Source organism: Salvelinus alpinus, chromosome 10 (assembly GCF_045679555.1).
Source record: "Salvelinus alpinus chromosome 10, SLU_Salpinus.1, whole genome shotgun sequence".
In the NCBI taxonomy this organism is placed as follows: domain Eukaryota; kingdom Metazoa; phylum Chordata; class Actinopteri; order Salmoniformes; family Salmonidae; genus Salvelinus; species Salvelinus alpinus.
Genome location: NC_092095.1, coordinates 28,532,940 through 28,547,818, shown reverse-complemented (window position 1 = coordinate 28,547,818; position 14,879 = coordinate 28,532,940). Strand labels below are relative to the sequence as shown.

Genomic DNA, 14,879 nt, shown 5'->3' with positions numbered 1-14,879 from the left:
GATATTTGAACGAGAGGCTTGTAGAATGTTTTCTGTTCATCGTTCAACGGCAGGGGGTCCTGCGTGCTCTGGGCATTACTGGCTCAAATGAACGAAATGAGTCGAACGAGTCGTTCTTTTGACTGAAAGAGTCGGAAAGATCAGAGTCAGTGAAAAGAGCCGAACTTCCCATCACTAGTGTCTGCTAGCACCCCACACCTCAGTCATCACAAAACGCTAGCCGTCTCAGAACTGGCTCTCTCTCTGGCAGGCTTCATAACACTTGATTAGCATCGATCTCAGCTTAAGATGATTCAACAGAGAACGGTCTACAGTGGCTGCTTTGCTGCTGAAAATCACGGGGGGGGGAAATACAGTCAAAAGCGCGTTACTGTATGTTGCTATGAATGTTCTAGTCAGACAGCCAGGTATCGACTGTGCATGTGCCGCATTAAGGAAACGTGTTTCTTTGAAGGAGAGACGAATCAATGCACCTACATATCAAATGAAAAGAATATGAAAAGCAGTGGGAAGCAGCATTACATTTCACACAAACAACTCATCTGTTTTCTGTACGTCTTCATTATGTAGTACCGGTCTCATAACGCACCATGTACTGTACGCGCACGCACGCACGCACGCACGCACGCACGCACGCGCACACACACACACACACACACACACACACACACACACACACACACACACACACACACACACACACACACACACACACACACACACACACACACACACACACACACACACACATTTGTCTCTTCATTATATAGTAGCTCTGTTAGCATCATAACAACACACAGGGTTCTGAGGTGATCTAACACCACTATGTATCATCTAGCAGGTAATTAAATTCCAACCTCTCCTCTTTTTTCTCCTCTCCTCCCTTTTCCCATTTCCTCTGCAGAAATGTCTCTGTACAGCACAATGATCAAACCACAGGGTGGGTGTCTCCAGTGTGATTGCTTAAAGCTTCAATCCGCAACTTTTTTGGGCCACCCGACCAATTTCACATAGAACTGTGAGTTATAGATCTGTCACTCTCATTGCTAGCAAGTCTAAGAGGTGGTAGATCTGTTCTATGTACGCTCTTTCTATGGTTCCTGTTCTTAAGTTTAGTTTTTGCGGCTTTTACTTTCGGTTTTGTACACCAGCTTCAAATAGCTGAGAATACAACATTTGGGGTTATGGAACGAATGTTACACAGCGGTTTAGATGGTACAATGATTCTCTCAACTATACTTGCTTGTTTTGCCACAAACAAAAATTAGGCGAACTATTTCACTTTAAGCAACCAGGAAATGGCAGAGTGATTTCTGCCTAGTATACCTTGAATGAAACACACACTCCACATTAACTGTTGTGTCAAACCTGGAGTTCAGAAAACAAGCTTCTGGTCCAACTCCACACCTGGTTTAACTGCATCATTGTGTAAGTCCTGGGTTAAAATGAAAGCCTGGACTCTCATCTATTAAACAGTCCTGTACATTATTTGTTGGTCTCAGTGGGCCCTGTCCTACCTTGGCTGTGAGGCTGAAGAATCCTTTTGGCTCCACCATCTTCTCCAGGACTCTACACTTGATCCCGGCGGTGCTGTCGTAGTCGTACACCACTCCATACTCCAGATGGACGTTGTCTACGGTCAGACTCACGTGGTCCTTCTTACCGTCAATGATAGCGATGGTGTTGAACTTATCCATCACCTCTGAGAGGGGGAACACACACAAGGAGTGAGAGAGGAGCACACACACACATACATACATACATACATACATACATACATACATACATACATACATACATACATACATACATACATACATACATACATACATACATACATACATACATACATACATACATACACTTGAGGTGAGATACACACACATACTGGGCCTGTACTACATGGCACAGGTGAGACGTACAAACAGCAGGGGTGGAACACACACAATTTGTACACAACATTGTAAGGCACACAAATACACACCAGGGATGAGGCACTAATGATGTCTAATGTTCCGTGATAAGGGGAGAAAGAGGCTCCTTATCTCAGCAGCACATAGTCTGGCTGATAGTCTGGCTGATAGTCTGGCTGATAGTCTGGCTGATAGTCTGGCTGATAGTCCGGCTGATAGCTGCCTGTTCTGAACTAACTAATAAGCAGAGGAGAGAAACTCTTCCGGCTGCACGTGCCTGTCTGTGCCTGCATGTGTCCCTGTGTGTGTGTGTCCCTGTGTGTGTGTGTGTGTCCCTGTGTGTGTGTGTGTGTGTGTGTGTGTGTGTGTGTGTGTGTGTGTGTGTGTGTGTGTGTGTGTGTGTGTGTGTGTGTGTGTGTGTGTGTGTGTGTGTGTGTGTGTGTGTGTGTGTGTGTGTGTGTGTGTGTGTGTGTGTGTTTATCTTACCCTCTACTTTACACTGGAAGCCGTCCCCGTTCTCCTCAGCAGTTTGTTTCTGGTTCTTCCCCTGGTCCTCCTGGGAACTCTCACTGTTGTTATACACCCACTGTATACTGTCCTGCTGTATGGAGAACACCACAAAACACCTGTTACCTTATACAAAGTGGACCTGCCTTTTCAATGTACACCTTAAAAACCAGCCAGTTGGTGCAGTGGTCCTGCTGTGTGGTTGGAACCAGTTAAAGAGGGGTTAACATTGCATGTGAAATAGCTGCAACAGCTCTGGTCTATGATGTCAGGGTTGGCCTGTCAGAGCAAACTGACAAGGCTTCACAAACACACTGCAGCACAAACACAACCCCATGCCAATCTCATCAAACCACTGTTCCGTGCCACAGGCAGACAAAAGGGCGTGTGTGTGTGTCCCCTCCACAACCCAACCCACGGCCAGCTCCCTGCCAGGACAACATGCTGTGATCGCCCACTGCGCTGTGGTCTGCTAGGGTACATCCCCCCCCGTTGGGGCGTTTCCCTGTGCTCTGGTCTGATGTAAACCAGAATCTCAGTAGTGTTGGAACCATGTAGCTCTTCATTAAACCACCAATTCCAAGGCTGGCTCATCTCCCCCCTCTGTTATTCTCCTCCCCCTCTGTTCTTCTCCTCCATCTCTCCCCTCTGTTCTTCTCCTCCATCTCTCCCCCCTCTGTTATTCTCCTCCATCTCTCCCCTCTGTTATTCTCCTCCCCCTCTGTTATTCTCCTCCCCCTCTGTTCTTCTCCTCCATCTCTCCCCTCTGTTCTTCTCCTCCCCCTCTGTTCTTCTCCTCCATCTCTCCCGCCTCTGTTCTTCTCCTCCATCTCTCCCTAAACATTCTCCAACAGAGGAGACTAGTGTAGGCTGGCTACCTCCCAACACTCTCCAAGCTCTCTCCCCCAGCCACCCCAGCCTCTCTCCCCCATCCAGCCTGGCTCTCTACTCCCCTCCCCTCCCCTCCTCGGCCCCAGCCACCCCAGCCTCTCTCCCCCATCCAGCCTGGCTCTCTACTCCCCTCCCCGGCCTCCCCTTCTCCCTCTGTGTGTGTGGGGAGAGAGACTGGGAGAGCTGGGTCATTAAGCAGGAATAATACTAGTATTGGCTCCTGTAGAAGAGAGCAGGGCTGACCCCTGGCTCACTGCTCACTGTGGGGCTGAGGCTGTTGTGGGAGAGACTGGGTTGGGTTAAGACACTGGGTGGGGGGGGGGTGGGGGGGGGACGGACAGGGTGTGGGGGGGGGGGGGGGCTGGAGTTGGAGTTCTAGTACTTCTCCCTTCTCCTCTCCTCTCCGTATTACCTGTGTGGGTCTTCTGTATTTCCTACAGGCAGTAACGTGTGCGATGACGCTGGCGTGGCTTTCCTTACTGACGTTGATGTTGTTCACCTTGATGATACACTGGCCGGGGTGGAGCCCTGCGATGGCTGCCACCGTACCTACACAAAGGAGAGAAGAGAAGGGTCAAAGGTTAAAGTATCCACACATAGACATAGAGGTCGTCACAAGTTACCACAACCACAAAGTCATAAATCCAACTTATTTCTACAATTTCTCTTCTTAAAATCAGATTTTAAACCCAGACTTCCAGTCATTGTGCTAATGCTAGTTAGCAACTCCCTTTAAACTACACATAGAGACATAAAAATGGTATCCACAAGTTAATGACTCCGGGTAAGTATCCCAAAGTATCCCTTTAACCCTAACCACATTGCTAACCTTATGCCTAATCCTAATCTTAATTTATAACCAAAAAGCTCATTTGTGTTTTCATGACTTTTCCGATTTAGCCAATTTTGACTTTGTGGCTGTTCTAACTAGTGACAACCAAGGAAAGGGGAGGAAAAAACAAGACCACGTCCTAGATGATGGAGGGGACAGAGAGGAGGGGGTTGAGGGAAGTTTACGGAGATAGGTGGGAAGGACTGAGAGTAGCTGAGGGGTGGGTTTACGGAGATAGGTGGGAAGGACTGAGAGTAGCTGAGGGGTAGGTTTACAGAGATAGGTGGGATGGGCTGAGAGTAGCTGAGGGGTGGGTTTACGGAGATAGGTGGGATGGGCTGAGAGTAGCTGAGGGGTGGGTTTACGGAGATAGGTGGGATGGACTGAGAGTAGCTGAGGGGTGGGTTTACGGAGATAGGTGGGAAGGACTGAGAGTAGCTGAGGGGTGGGTTTACGGAGATAGGTGGGAAGGACTGAGAGTAGCTGAGGGGTGGGTTTACGGAGATAGGTGGGAAGGACTGAGAGTAGCTGAGGGGTGGGTTTACGGAGATAGGTGGGAAGGACTGAGAGTAGCTGAGGGGTGGGTTTACGGAGATAGGTGGGATGGACTGAGAGTAGCTGAGGGGTGGGTTTACGGAGATAGGTGGGAAGGACTGAGAGTAGCTGAGGGGTGGGTTTACGGAGATAGGTGGGAAGGACTGAGAGTAGCTGAGGGGTGGGTTTACGGAGATAGGTGGGATGGACTGAGAGTAGCTGAGGGGTGGGTTTACGGAGATAGGTGGGAAGAACTGAGAGTAGCTGAGGGGTGGGTTTACGGAGATAGGTGGGATGGACTGAGAGTAGCTGAGGGGTGGGTTTACGGCGATAGGTGGGATGGACTGAGAGTAGCTGAGGGGTAGGTTTACAGAGATAGGTGGGATGGACTGAGAGTAGCTGAGGGGTGGGTTTACGGAGATAGGTGGGAAGAACTGAGAGTAGCTGAGGGGTGGGTTTACAGAGATAGGTGGGATGGACTGAGAGTAGCTGAGGGGTGGGTTTACGGAGATAGGTGCGAAGAACTGAGAGTAGCTGAGGGGTGGGTTTACGGAGATAGGTGGGATGGACTGAGAGTAGCTGAGGGGTGGGTTTACGGCGATAGGTGGGATGGACTGAGAGTAGCTGAGGGGTGGGTTTACGGAGATAGGTGGGATGGACTGAGAGTAGCTGAGGGGTGGGTTTACGGAGATAGGTGGGAAGAACTGAGAGTAGCTGAGGGGTGGGTTTACGGAGATAGGTGGGATGGACTGAGAGTAGCTGAGGGGTGGGTTTACGGCGATAGGTGGGATGGACTGAGAGTAGCTGAGGGGTGTGTTTACGGAGATAGGTGGAAAGGACTGAGAGTAGCTGAGGGGTGGGTTTACGGAGATAGGTGGGATGGACAGAGTAGCTGAGGGGTGGGTTTACGGAGATAGGTGGGATGGACTGAGAGTAGCTGAGGGGTGGGTTTACGGAGATAGGTGGGATGGACTGAGAGTAGCTGAGGGGTGGGTTTACGGAGATAGGTGGGATGGACTGAGAGTAGCTGAGGGGTGGGTTTACGGAGATAGGTGGGAAGAACTGAGAGTAGCTGAGGGGTGGGTTTACAGAGATAGGTGGGATGGACTGAGAGTAGCTGAGGGGTGGGTTTACGGAGATAGGTGCGAAGAACTGAGAGTAGCTGAGGGGTGGGTTTACGGAGATAGGTGGGATGGACTGAGAGTAGCTGAGGGGTGGGTTTACGGCGATAGGTGGGATGGACTGAGAGTAGCTGAGGGGTGGGTTTACGGAGATAGGTGGGATGGACTGAGAGTAGCTGAGGGGTGGGTTTACGGAGATAGGTGGGAAGAACTGAGAGTAGCTGAGGGGTGGGTTTACGGAGATAGGTGGGATGGACTGAGAGTAGCTGAGGGGTGGGTTTACGGCGATAGGTGGGATGGACTGAGAGTAGCTGAGGGGTGTGTTTACGGAGATAGGTGGAAAGGACTGAGAGTAGCTGAGGGGTGGGTTTACGGAGATAGGTGGGATGGACAGAGTAGCTGAGGGGTGGGTTTACGGAGATAGGTGGGATGTACTGAGAGTAGCTGAGGGGTGGGTTTACGGAGATAGGTGGGAAGGACTGAGAGTAGCTGAGGGGTGGGTTTACGGAGATAGGTGGGATGGACTGAGAGTAGCTGAGGGGTGGGTTTACGGAGATAGGTGGGATGGACTGAGAGTAGACGGACGGACGGACGGACGGACGGACAGACAGACAGACAGACAGACAGACAGACAGACAGACAGACAGACACAGAGAGACAGACAGAAGAGAGAGACAGACAGAGTTGAGAGAGACAGACAGAGTAGAGAGAGACAGACAGACAGACAGAGAGACAGAGTGGACAGAGAGACAGAGAGGACAGAGACAGACAGAGACAGACAGAGGAGAGAGAGACACAGAGACAGACAGAGGAGAGAGAGCGTGACAGAGATGCGTGTGTGAGACATGGCCTGCAGAAACAGGGCATTAAAACAACAGACAGACTGGGTCCCACTACTAGCACATGTTGATGAGATGGTCTGCAGCGCAAACAGTCCATCAGTGGCAGCAAACACTCTGCAGACAACATTAACACTGCTTACAGGCCTGGTCTGTCAAACCCAGGTGGCACTAGACACAGTCAGACAGACAGCAGAGCCAAGTCTCCCCAGTACACAGCACTATTGGGATAAAAAGCTACTTTAAGTTGCTATAAAAGTTGTTTTTCCAGCTCTAACAGAAAGGGAAAAGAGAGAGAGAGAGAAACTGTATATATACACACAATATGACATTTGAAACGTCTTTATTCTTTTGGAACTTCTGTGAGTGTAATGTTTACTGTTCATTTTTATTGTTTATTTCACTTTTGTTTATTATCTACTTCACTTGCTTTGGCAATGTTAACATATGCTTCCCATGCCAATAAAGCTCCTTGAATTGAAATTGAATTGAGAGAACAGGAAGATTGTTTATCTGAGGTAGAGTGTGGACCGCTCCCTCTATTTCTGTCGTCTCAGAGATGTGATTCGGACTTCAAGGTTTACAGCTATCAGGGAGGAAGTGCGTGGCAGACAAAATATTCCCTGTTTGTTTTTATAATCTCAAGCACACACAACATACCACCGAGTCTTAATGTCTTTTTACAGGAATTGGGTTTCTGAAGACAGGAGTGAAGAAGTGCTTAGTCTGTACTTTTCCTGTAAACTTTACTGACTCCTGAAGTCCTCTAAAGCAATATAGACTCCAGCCGAAAGAGAATTATCAGTGGCGTAAAGAACTTAAGTCAAAAATACTTTAAAGTACTACTCAAGTAGTTTTTTGGGGGTATCTTTACTTTACTATTTCTACTTTACTACACTCCTAAAGTATGTACTTTTTACTCCATACATTTTCCCTGACACCTAAAAGTACTCGTTACATTTTGATAGGAAATTGGTCCAATTCACACACTTATCAAAAGAACATCCCTGGTCATCCCTACTGCCTCTGATCTGGCGGACTCGCGAAACACAAATGCTTTGTTTGTAAATTATGTCTGTGTGTTGGAGTGTGCCCCTGGCTACATGTCAATAAAATAAAATGGTGCTTAATATGGCTTGCTTTATAGAAATAATTTGAAATGATTTACAGTATACTATTACTTTTCATACTGAAGTACATTTTACCAATTCCTTTTACTTTTGATACTTAAGTATTTTTAAAACCAAATGCTTTTAGACTTTTACTCAAGTCATATTTTACTGGGTGACTTTCACTTTTTTCTTGAGTCATTTTCTCGGTAGCTTTACTTTTACTCAATTATGACAATTGAGTACTAGTTCCACCACTGAGAATTCTACGTTACCAAGGCAGATATATACCCTGCCAGAGGAAACGGTACACTTAGATACCTCCGCAGTCTAAAGCAGACAGCTACAAAAGAGTTTCTCCCTACCATATATAGATGAAGATAACTCGGCAAGGCAAAGCCTATTGTTTGTGTGCGTTGGTGCCTGCCTGCGTGGCAGTGCTCTGTGTCCATGCCTCGTCAATAGCAGTAGAGATGGGATAAAGGCCTGTCCCATTGTGAGTCCCAAACGAGGAGAGGGGATGAGCTGCTTTTACTCTGTGTGTGTGTGTGTGTGTGTGTGTGTGTGTGTGTGTGTGTGTGTGTGTGTGTGTGTGTGTGTGTGTGTGTGCGTGTGTGTGTGTGTGCGTGCGTGCGTGCGTGCGTGCGTGCGTGCGTGTGGAGAAGCCGGTATAGTACATCCCTTACAGAGCATCATACCACGGATCTCTTCGGGATGATAACTCTCACACAGCTCAGACTGTTTGTTAGAGAGATGGTCTCGCTCTCAGGTGCGAGTGCAATTTCTTTCAGAATGCATTGTTTTGAAAGATAATGGCCCAACCGAAACTGGCCCGGGCAGGTGGTGAATGCTTTGGCTGCTTTGACACCCATTCCAGCCCTCATTTCTCTAAGGTTTGAACAGACTTCAACAGGCTGGGCCAGTGACAATTACAAAACAAAACATGTCCAACAACTGTCAGAGGAAAAGGAGAAGGGGGCTATGCCCTGACAACATACTACACACACACACACACACACACACACACACACACACACACACACACACACACACACACACACACACACACACACACACACACACACACACACACACACACACACACACACACACACACACACACACACACACACACACACACACACCGCAGGGAGAGTGGCTATGCCCTGACAAAAATAACTCCACAATAACACAGCATGTTTTCAAAGAGCCTTCAGACTAGCTGGTTTAGATTGGACAATAGTTTGGCTTTAGGAAGAAAACAAGCATCGATTCCCCTGAGAACGGCGAGACAGGACAGGATTGTTTTTCGATTGGCCTCCTATCTCCCGCCGGCACTGATAGCACCGCTTTTAAGAGGCTTGGCGAGGAGGAGAGGGGGGGGGGGGGGGGGGGCTGGGGAGGACCTGATGAGTTCCCAAACACACAAAGGAAAAACACAGAAAGTGTTGAATAGCGTTGAATAGGATCTGGTTCAGATATCAGAAACGTTCAAGAGCAACACATAATGTATTTGACTTGTATTGTATGTAAATTGATCCGACGACCTTGAAGAGGAGAGGGAACAGCAACGACTTTGCGACACACACAGCGAGTCAGGCAGACCAGACCCTGCAGCCAGCTGCCTCCCAGCTGTGCCACGCTCAGCAGAGGAAACAGGGTGAGCGATGCCATTTTCTGGTGTCACAAATGGGCGGCGAGGGGATACAGTGTGTGTCTTACCTCTGCCAACAGCGTGCACCACAGAAGGGCCAAAGCCCCTGATCTGGAACCCCAGTCCGTCTGCTGAGTCTGGGATCTTCACTGTCCTGAGGAAGGAGGAAGCATGGCTTTAGGTGTGTCACACACACACACACACACACACACACACACACACACACACACACACACACACACACACACACACACACACACACACACACACACACACACACACACACACACACACACACACACACACACACACACACACACACACACACCACTTACTCTCTAGGCTTGGTGCTAACCAGCACTCTGAGAGGTCCCTTGCTGGTGAAGCAGTGTTTGAGGAAAGCCTCCATCTCAGGGAACGGCCTCAGGAACACCAGATCTCCATTTATAGAAAACACCTTCCTCCCTACCTCTAGACCTGCCATCTACACAGAGAGAAGAAACAAGGCTTATGACACAACCACTACTACGGGGGGGGGGCAGACATTATCCTTGTGATTTCACTGAACATTTGTTCGCGTCACTATCGATAGACATAAAACACACAGTTAAGGGAATCAAGCGTGCCAGCCAGGCCCCCGTCCACTGACCTACCACCTTCCAAGGCTGGTGGAAATTAGGGCTGAGACTGGGATCGATCCCTTGAGTTTCCCCTGAAACCTAGTCCTCCAGCCTTGTCCTCTAGACGATCAAAGACGCTGAACACAAAAGGAGACCTCAAATATGTGCTGACGTGTTGCCGTGGTCTATTTCAGCGCCAGACCGCAGCGTCAATGACCACAGAGCCGGTTCAAACTCAGAGCAAACCGTCACATCCAGAGGTTTCTACCCTTCAGAATAGTGATCAGAGGAGTGTGTGTGTGTGTGTGTGTGTGTGTGTGTGTGTGTGTGTGTGTGTGTGTGTGTGTGTGTGTGTGTGTGTGTGTGTGTGTGTGTGTGTGTGTGTGTGTGTGTGTGTGTGTGTGTGTGTGTGTGTGTGTGTGTTTCAGACAAATGATCAAACGCCTTACTCAGACTGCTGAGGCCCACAGACTAACCAGAGCTGAACAGCTGAACGATAGCATTACGTATCAAATTTACCACCGTGGAAACAGACATTCAAAAGTTACACTTCGTGTTATGTTGCCTGCTCAGCATGGCCAGATCAGAGAGACCCTAGGTGCTGAACTGGAGAAAAAGTATGACAAATGTATGTACTTACTACTGTAAGTCACTCTGGATAAGAGCGTCTGCTAAATGACTAAAATGGCAATGTAAAAATATGTGTGTGTGTCAGAGGTAGAGGTTAACCATCAGGGCATGTAAACAGGCACGTAAACCACAGGGGGAGTGTTGACAACAGTCACGTGGGCGGAGAGAGAGCTAGGGATTAGCTTTGCATGTGAGGTGGGAGTGTGTGTGTGTGTGTGTGTGTGTGTGTGTGTGTGTGTGTGTGTGTGTGTGTGTGTGTGTGTGTGTGTGTGTGTGTGTGTGTGTGTGTGTGTGTGTGTGTGTGTGTGTGTGTGTGTGTGTGTGTGTGTGTGTGTGTGTGTGTGTGTGTGTGTGTGACCCTCACCTCTGCATGCGAGCCCTTCTCCACTGACTTGATGATGGGTACTCTGTTTCTGTCCTCCAGGCTGAAACCATAACCTCCTTCACTGGGTCTTATCTGAAACAACACATTCCCTGTGAGTGGGTGAAACGCAAACACACACTCCACATGATGGGGCACACAAATTATCCAAGTGTGGCAGTCTTAGAAAACACGTAGACAGAACACACACACACACACACACGCAGGATTATGCATGCACATATACACACAGTCTTACAGAGCACGCACACTACCACACACACAGATACTGTGACCCACAGATAGTGACTCAGGTATTTAATCAGCCCTCCAGAAGGACTTGCTTACTGGGGTGTTAAATCACGTTTTGCAGCAAATGTGGTCCGTAACCTTCTGTTTTCTGCTGAGTCGAGATGACTTGTTATGTTCTCTTTTTATGGTTTGCCCATAGATTTTCTCTGTGTGTGTGTGTGTGTGTGTGTGTGTGTGTGTGTGTGTGTGTGTGTGTGTGTGTGTGTGCGTGCGTGCGTGCGTGCGTGCGTGCGTGCGTGCGTGCGTGCGTGCGTGCGTGTTAGAGGCGTAGTGTATCTCCATTGACCAACAACATGACATTAGTTAGGAGAAAGGGAGAGTCCATTCAGAATCAGAATCTGAAAATGTCTTGGCATAGAGAAGAGTCCAATATGTCCTGTCAATTAACTGTATGGCTGAATGAGGACCATATTTAAATCATTACTGGAGAACCATAAGTGTGGGAGTTTTCAGCTGTGGGTAATCAGATTGTGTGTGTGTGTGTGTGTGTGTGTGTGTGTGTGTGTGTGTGTGTGTGTGTGTGTGTGTGTGTGTGTGTGTGTGTGTGTGTGTGTGTGTGTGTGTGTGTGTGTGTGTGTGTGTGTGTGTGTGTGTGTGTGTGTGTGTGTGTGTGTGTGTGCACATAAAAGCGTCTGCGCGCACGCGTTTCTTTTTCCTGTGTGTACGTGTAGAGCAAGAGGCATCGCTCACCAACAGTGACTTGGCGATGACATTCTCAGCTATCTTCAGGTCGTGCTTCATGGCTTGCTTGTGTTTGGTGTTTGATCCCTCCATCTCCTCATCCGCAAAGAAACGGAACAACAGAGGCTCATCTTTGAACTCACTCTTTTCCAACACTGGAGAAAGGAAGAAAAAGAACGATAGAATGAAAAGGTTAGACACAATTACTCCCTGCCTGTACCCAAAAATAGAGCGAGCTTACCAAGGCTTCTCTCTCTGCCTCCAAAATGGCAACCTAATCCCTATGTCGGGCCCATAGGCCTCTGGTCAAAAGTAGTGCACTGTATAGGGAAGCGGATGCAATTTAAGATGCACGCCCCCTGTACAAAATTAACCTTGCGGTTGAATTACTTCTACCTATCTCTTCTGTGATAATTGATGGCATAAACCCATTGTCTGCTTTGATCCCCTTTAGGTGATTCTGAACACTGGGGTCCAAATGGCACCCTACCCCCCTATATTGTGCACTACTATTGACAGGGTAGCATTGGTAATGAATATTTTGTTTGGGGAACAAAGATAAACGTGTCAACGAGGCTGGGAGAAAGATTCTGTCGTTTCTGTTACACACACAGATGCACGCTCGCACTCACGCACACACAAAGAAAAACACTGTTGATTCTGTTCATCTCACTTTGTAAAAGTAGTTATATTTATTTACTTACAATGAGACACTGCAAAAACAAGGCTTTCATTACTCAGCTGTTCCTATTAGTGTGTGTGTGTGTGTGTGTGTGTGTGTGTGTGTGTGTGTGTGTGTGTGTGTGTGTGTGTGTGTGTGTGTGTGTGTGTGTGTGTGTGTGTGTGTGTGTGTGTGTGTTTTAGCGTGGCTGTGGTGAGAATGTTTGTTGGTCTGGGTGTGAACGACTGGTCGTCATAGTTACCGGTTGTTTATGGCAGCCAGGCTGCTTTTTCAAGAGCAGTGTTCCCTTGTGCCAAAGAATGCACACACACACACACACACACACACACACACACACACACACACACACACACACACACACACACACACACACACACACACACACACACACACACACACACAGTTGAAGTTTACATACACTTAGGTTGGAGTCATTAAAACTTGTTTTTCAACCACTCCATAAATGTCTTGTTAACAAACTATCGTTTTGGCAAGTCAGTTAGGACATCTACTTTGTGCATGACACAAGTAATTTTTCCAACAATTGTTTACAGACAGATTATTTCATTGTGTATCACAATTCCAGTGGGTCAGAAGTTTCCATAAACCAACAGCTTGGATAATTCCAGAAAATGATGTCATGGCTCTAGAAGCTTCTGTTAGGCTAATTGACATAATTTGAGTCAATTGGAGGTGTACCTGTGGATGTATTTCAAGACCTACCTTCAATCTCAGTGCCTCTTTGCTTGACATTATGGGAAAATTGTAAAAAAATCAGTCAAGACCTCAAAAAAACTATTGTAGACCTCCACAAGTCTGGTTCATACTTGGGAGCAATGTCCTAACGCCTGAAGTTACCACGTTCATCTGTACAAAAAATAGTACGCAAGTATAAACACCATGGGACCACGCAGCCATCATACCGCTCGCTCTTTGGTGCGAAAAGTGCAAATCAATCCCAGAACAACAGCAAAGGACCTTGTGAAGATGCTGGAGGAAACAGGTACAAAAGTATCTATATCCACAGTAAAACGAGTCCTATATCGACATAACCTGAAAGGCCGCTTAGCAAGGAAGAAGCCACTGCACCAAAACCGCCATAAAAAAGCCAGACTATGGTTTGCAACTGCACATGGGGACAAAGATTGTACTTTTTAGAGAAATGTCCTCTGGTCGGATGAAACAAAAATACAACTGTTTGGCCATAATGACCATCGTTATGTATGGAGGAAAGAGAGGAAGGCTTGCAAGCCGAAGAACACCATCCCAACCGTGAAGCACGGGGGTGGCAGCATCATGTTGTGGGGGTGCTTTGCTGCAGGAGGGACTGGTGCACTTCACAAATTAGATGGCATCATGAGGCAGGAAAATTATGTGGATATATTGAAGCAACATCTCAAGACATCAGTCAGGAAGTTAAAGCTTGTTTGCAAATGGGTCTTCCAAATGGACAGTGACCCCAAGCATACTTCCGAAGTTGTGGCAAAATGCCTTAAGGACAACAAAGTCAAGGTATTGGAGTGGCCATCACAAAGCCCTGACCTCAATCCCATAGAAAATTTGTGGGCAGAACTGAAAAAGCATGTTTGAGCAAGGAAACCTACAAACCTGACTCAGTTACACCAGCTCTGTCAGGAGGAATGGGCCAAAATTCACCCAACTTATTGTGGGAAGCTTGTGGAAGGCTACCTGAAACGTTTGACCCAAGTTAAACAATTTATAGAAAATGCTACCAAATACTAATTGAGTGTATGTAAACTTCTGACCCACTGGGAATGTGATGAAAGAAATAAAAGCTGAAATAAATCAATCTCTCAACTATTATTCTGACATTTAACATTCTTAAAATAAAGTGGTGATCTTAACTGACCTAAGACAGGGAATTTTTACAAGGATTAAATGTCAGGAATTGTGAAAAATTGAGTTTAAATGTATTTGGCTAAGGTGTATGTAAACTTCCGACTTCAACTGTACACACACACACACACACCTTTTTGTTTCTTCATTACCCTCATGATGTAACTAACTGCTTCAAACTACAATTCAGTTGAGCTTCATATTGAGCCAAATTGTATGTAACAGTCATAACAACTAAAACCATCAAACTTGACTTTCTTTCATTTCTCCTCCCTCCCTCCCTCCCTCCGTCTTTGTGTAATTTCACCATTCGTGCCGATAAGTTATTTGGCCTGT

At 47.3% G+C, this 14,879-nt stretch overlaps 1 protein-coding gene across 1 annotated transcript in view; it reads right to left on the bottom strand.

Annotated features, from left to right (window-relative positions):
- The window catches only part of prex2 (phosphatidylinositol-3,4,5-trisphosphate-dependent Rac exchange factor 2), a 246,130-nt gene that overhangs the window by 120,323 nt on the left and 110,928 nt on the right, over nt 1-14,879 (bottom strand). Inside the window, exons 16-22 of the mRNA XM_071328774.1 lie at nt 12,014-12,159; nt 11,015-11,107; nt 9,736-9,884; nt 9,469-9,554; nt 3,724-3,860; nt 2,400-2,514; nt 1,518-1,702 (exon numbers count right to left, since the gene is read on the bottom strand). Of these exons, the coding sequence (XP_071184875.1) occupies nt 1,518-1,702; nt 2,400-2,514; nt 3,724-3,860; nt 9,469-9,554; nt 9,736-9,884; nt 11,015-11,107; nt 12,014-12,159 (911 nt within the window). The remainder of the gene's footprint in view (nt 1-1,517; nt 1,703-2,399; nt 2,515-3,723; nt 3,861-9,468; nt 9,555-9,735; nt 9,885-11,014; nt 11,108-12,013; nt 12,160-14,879) is intronic.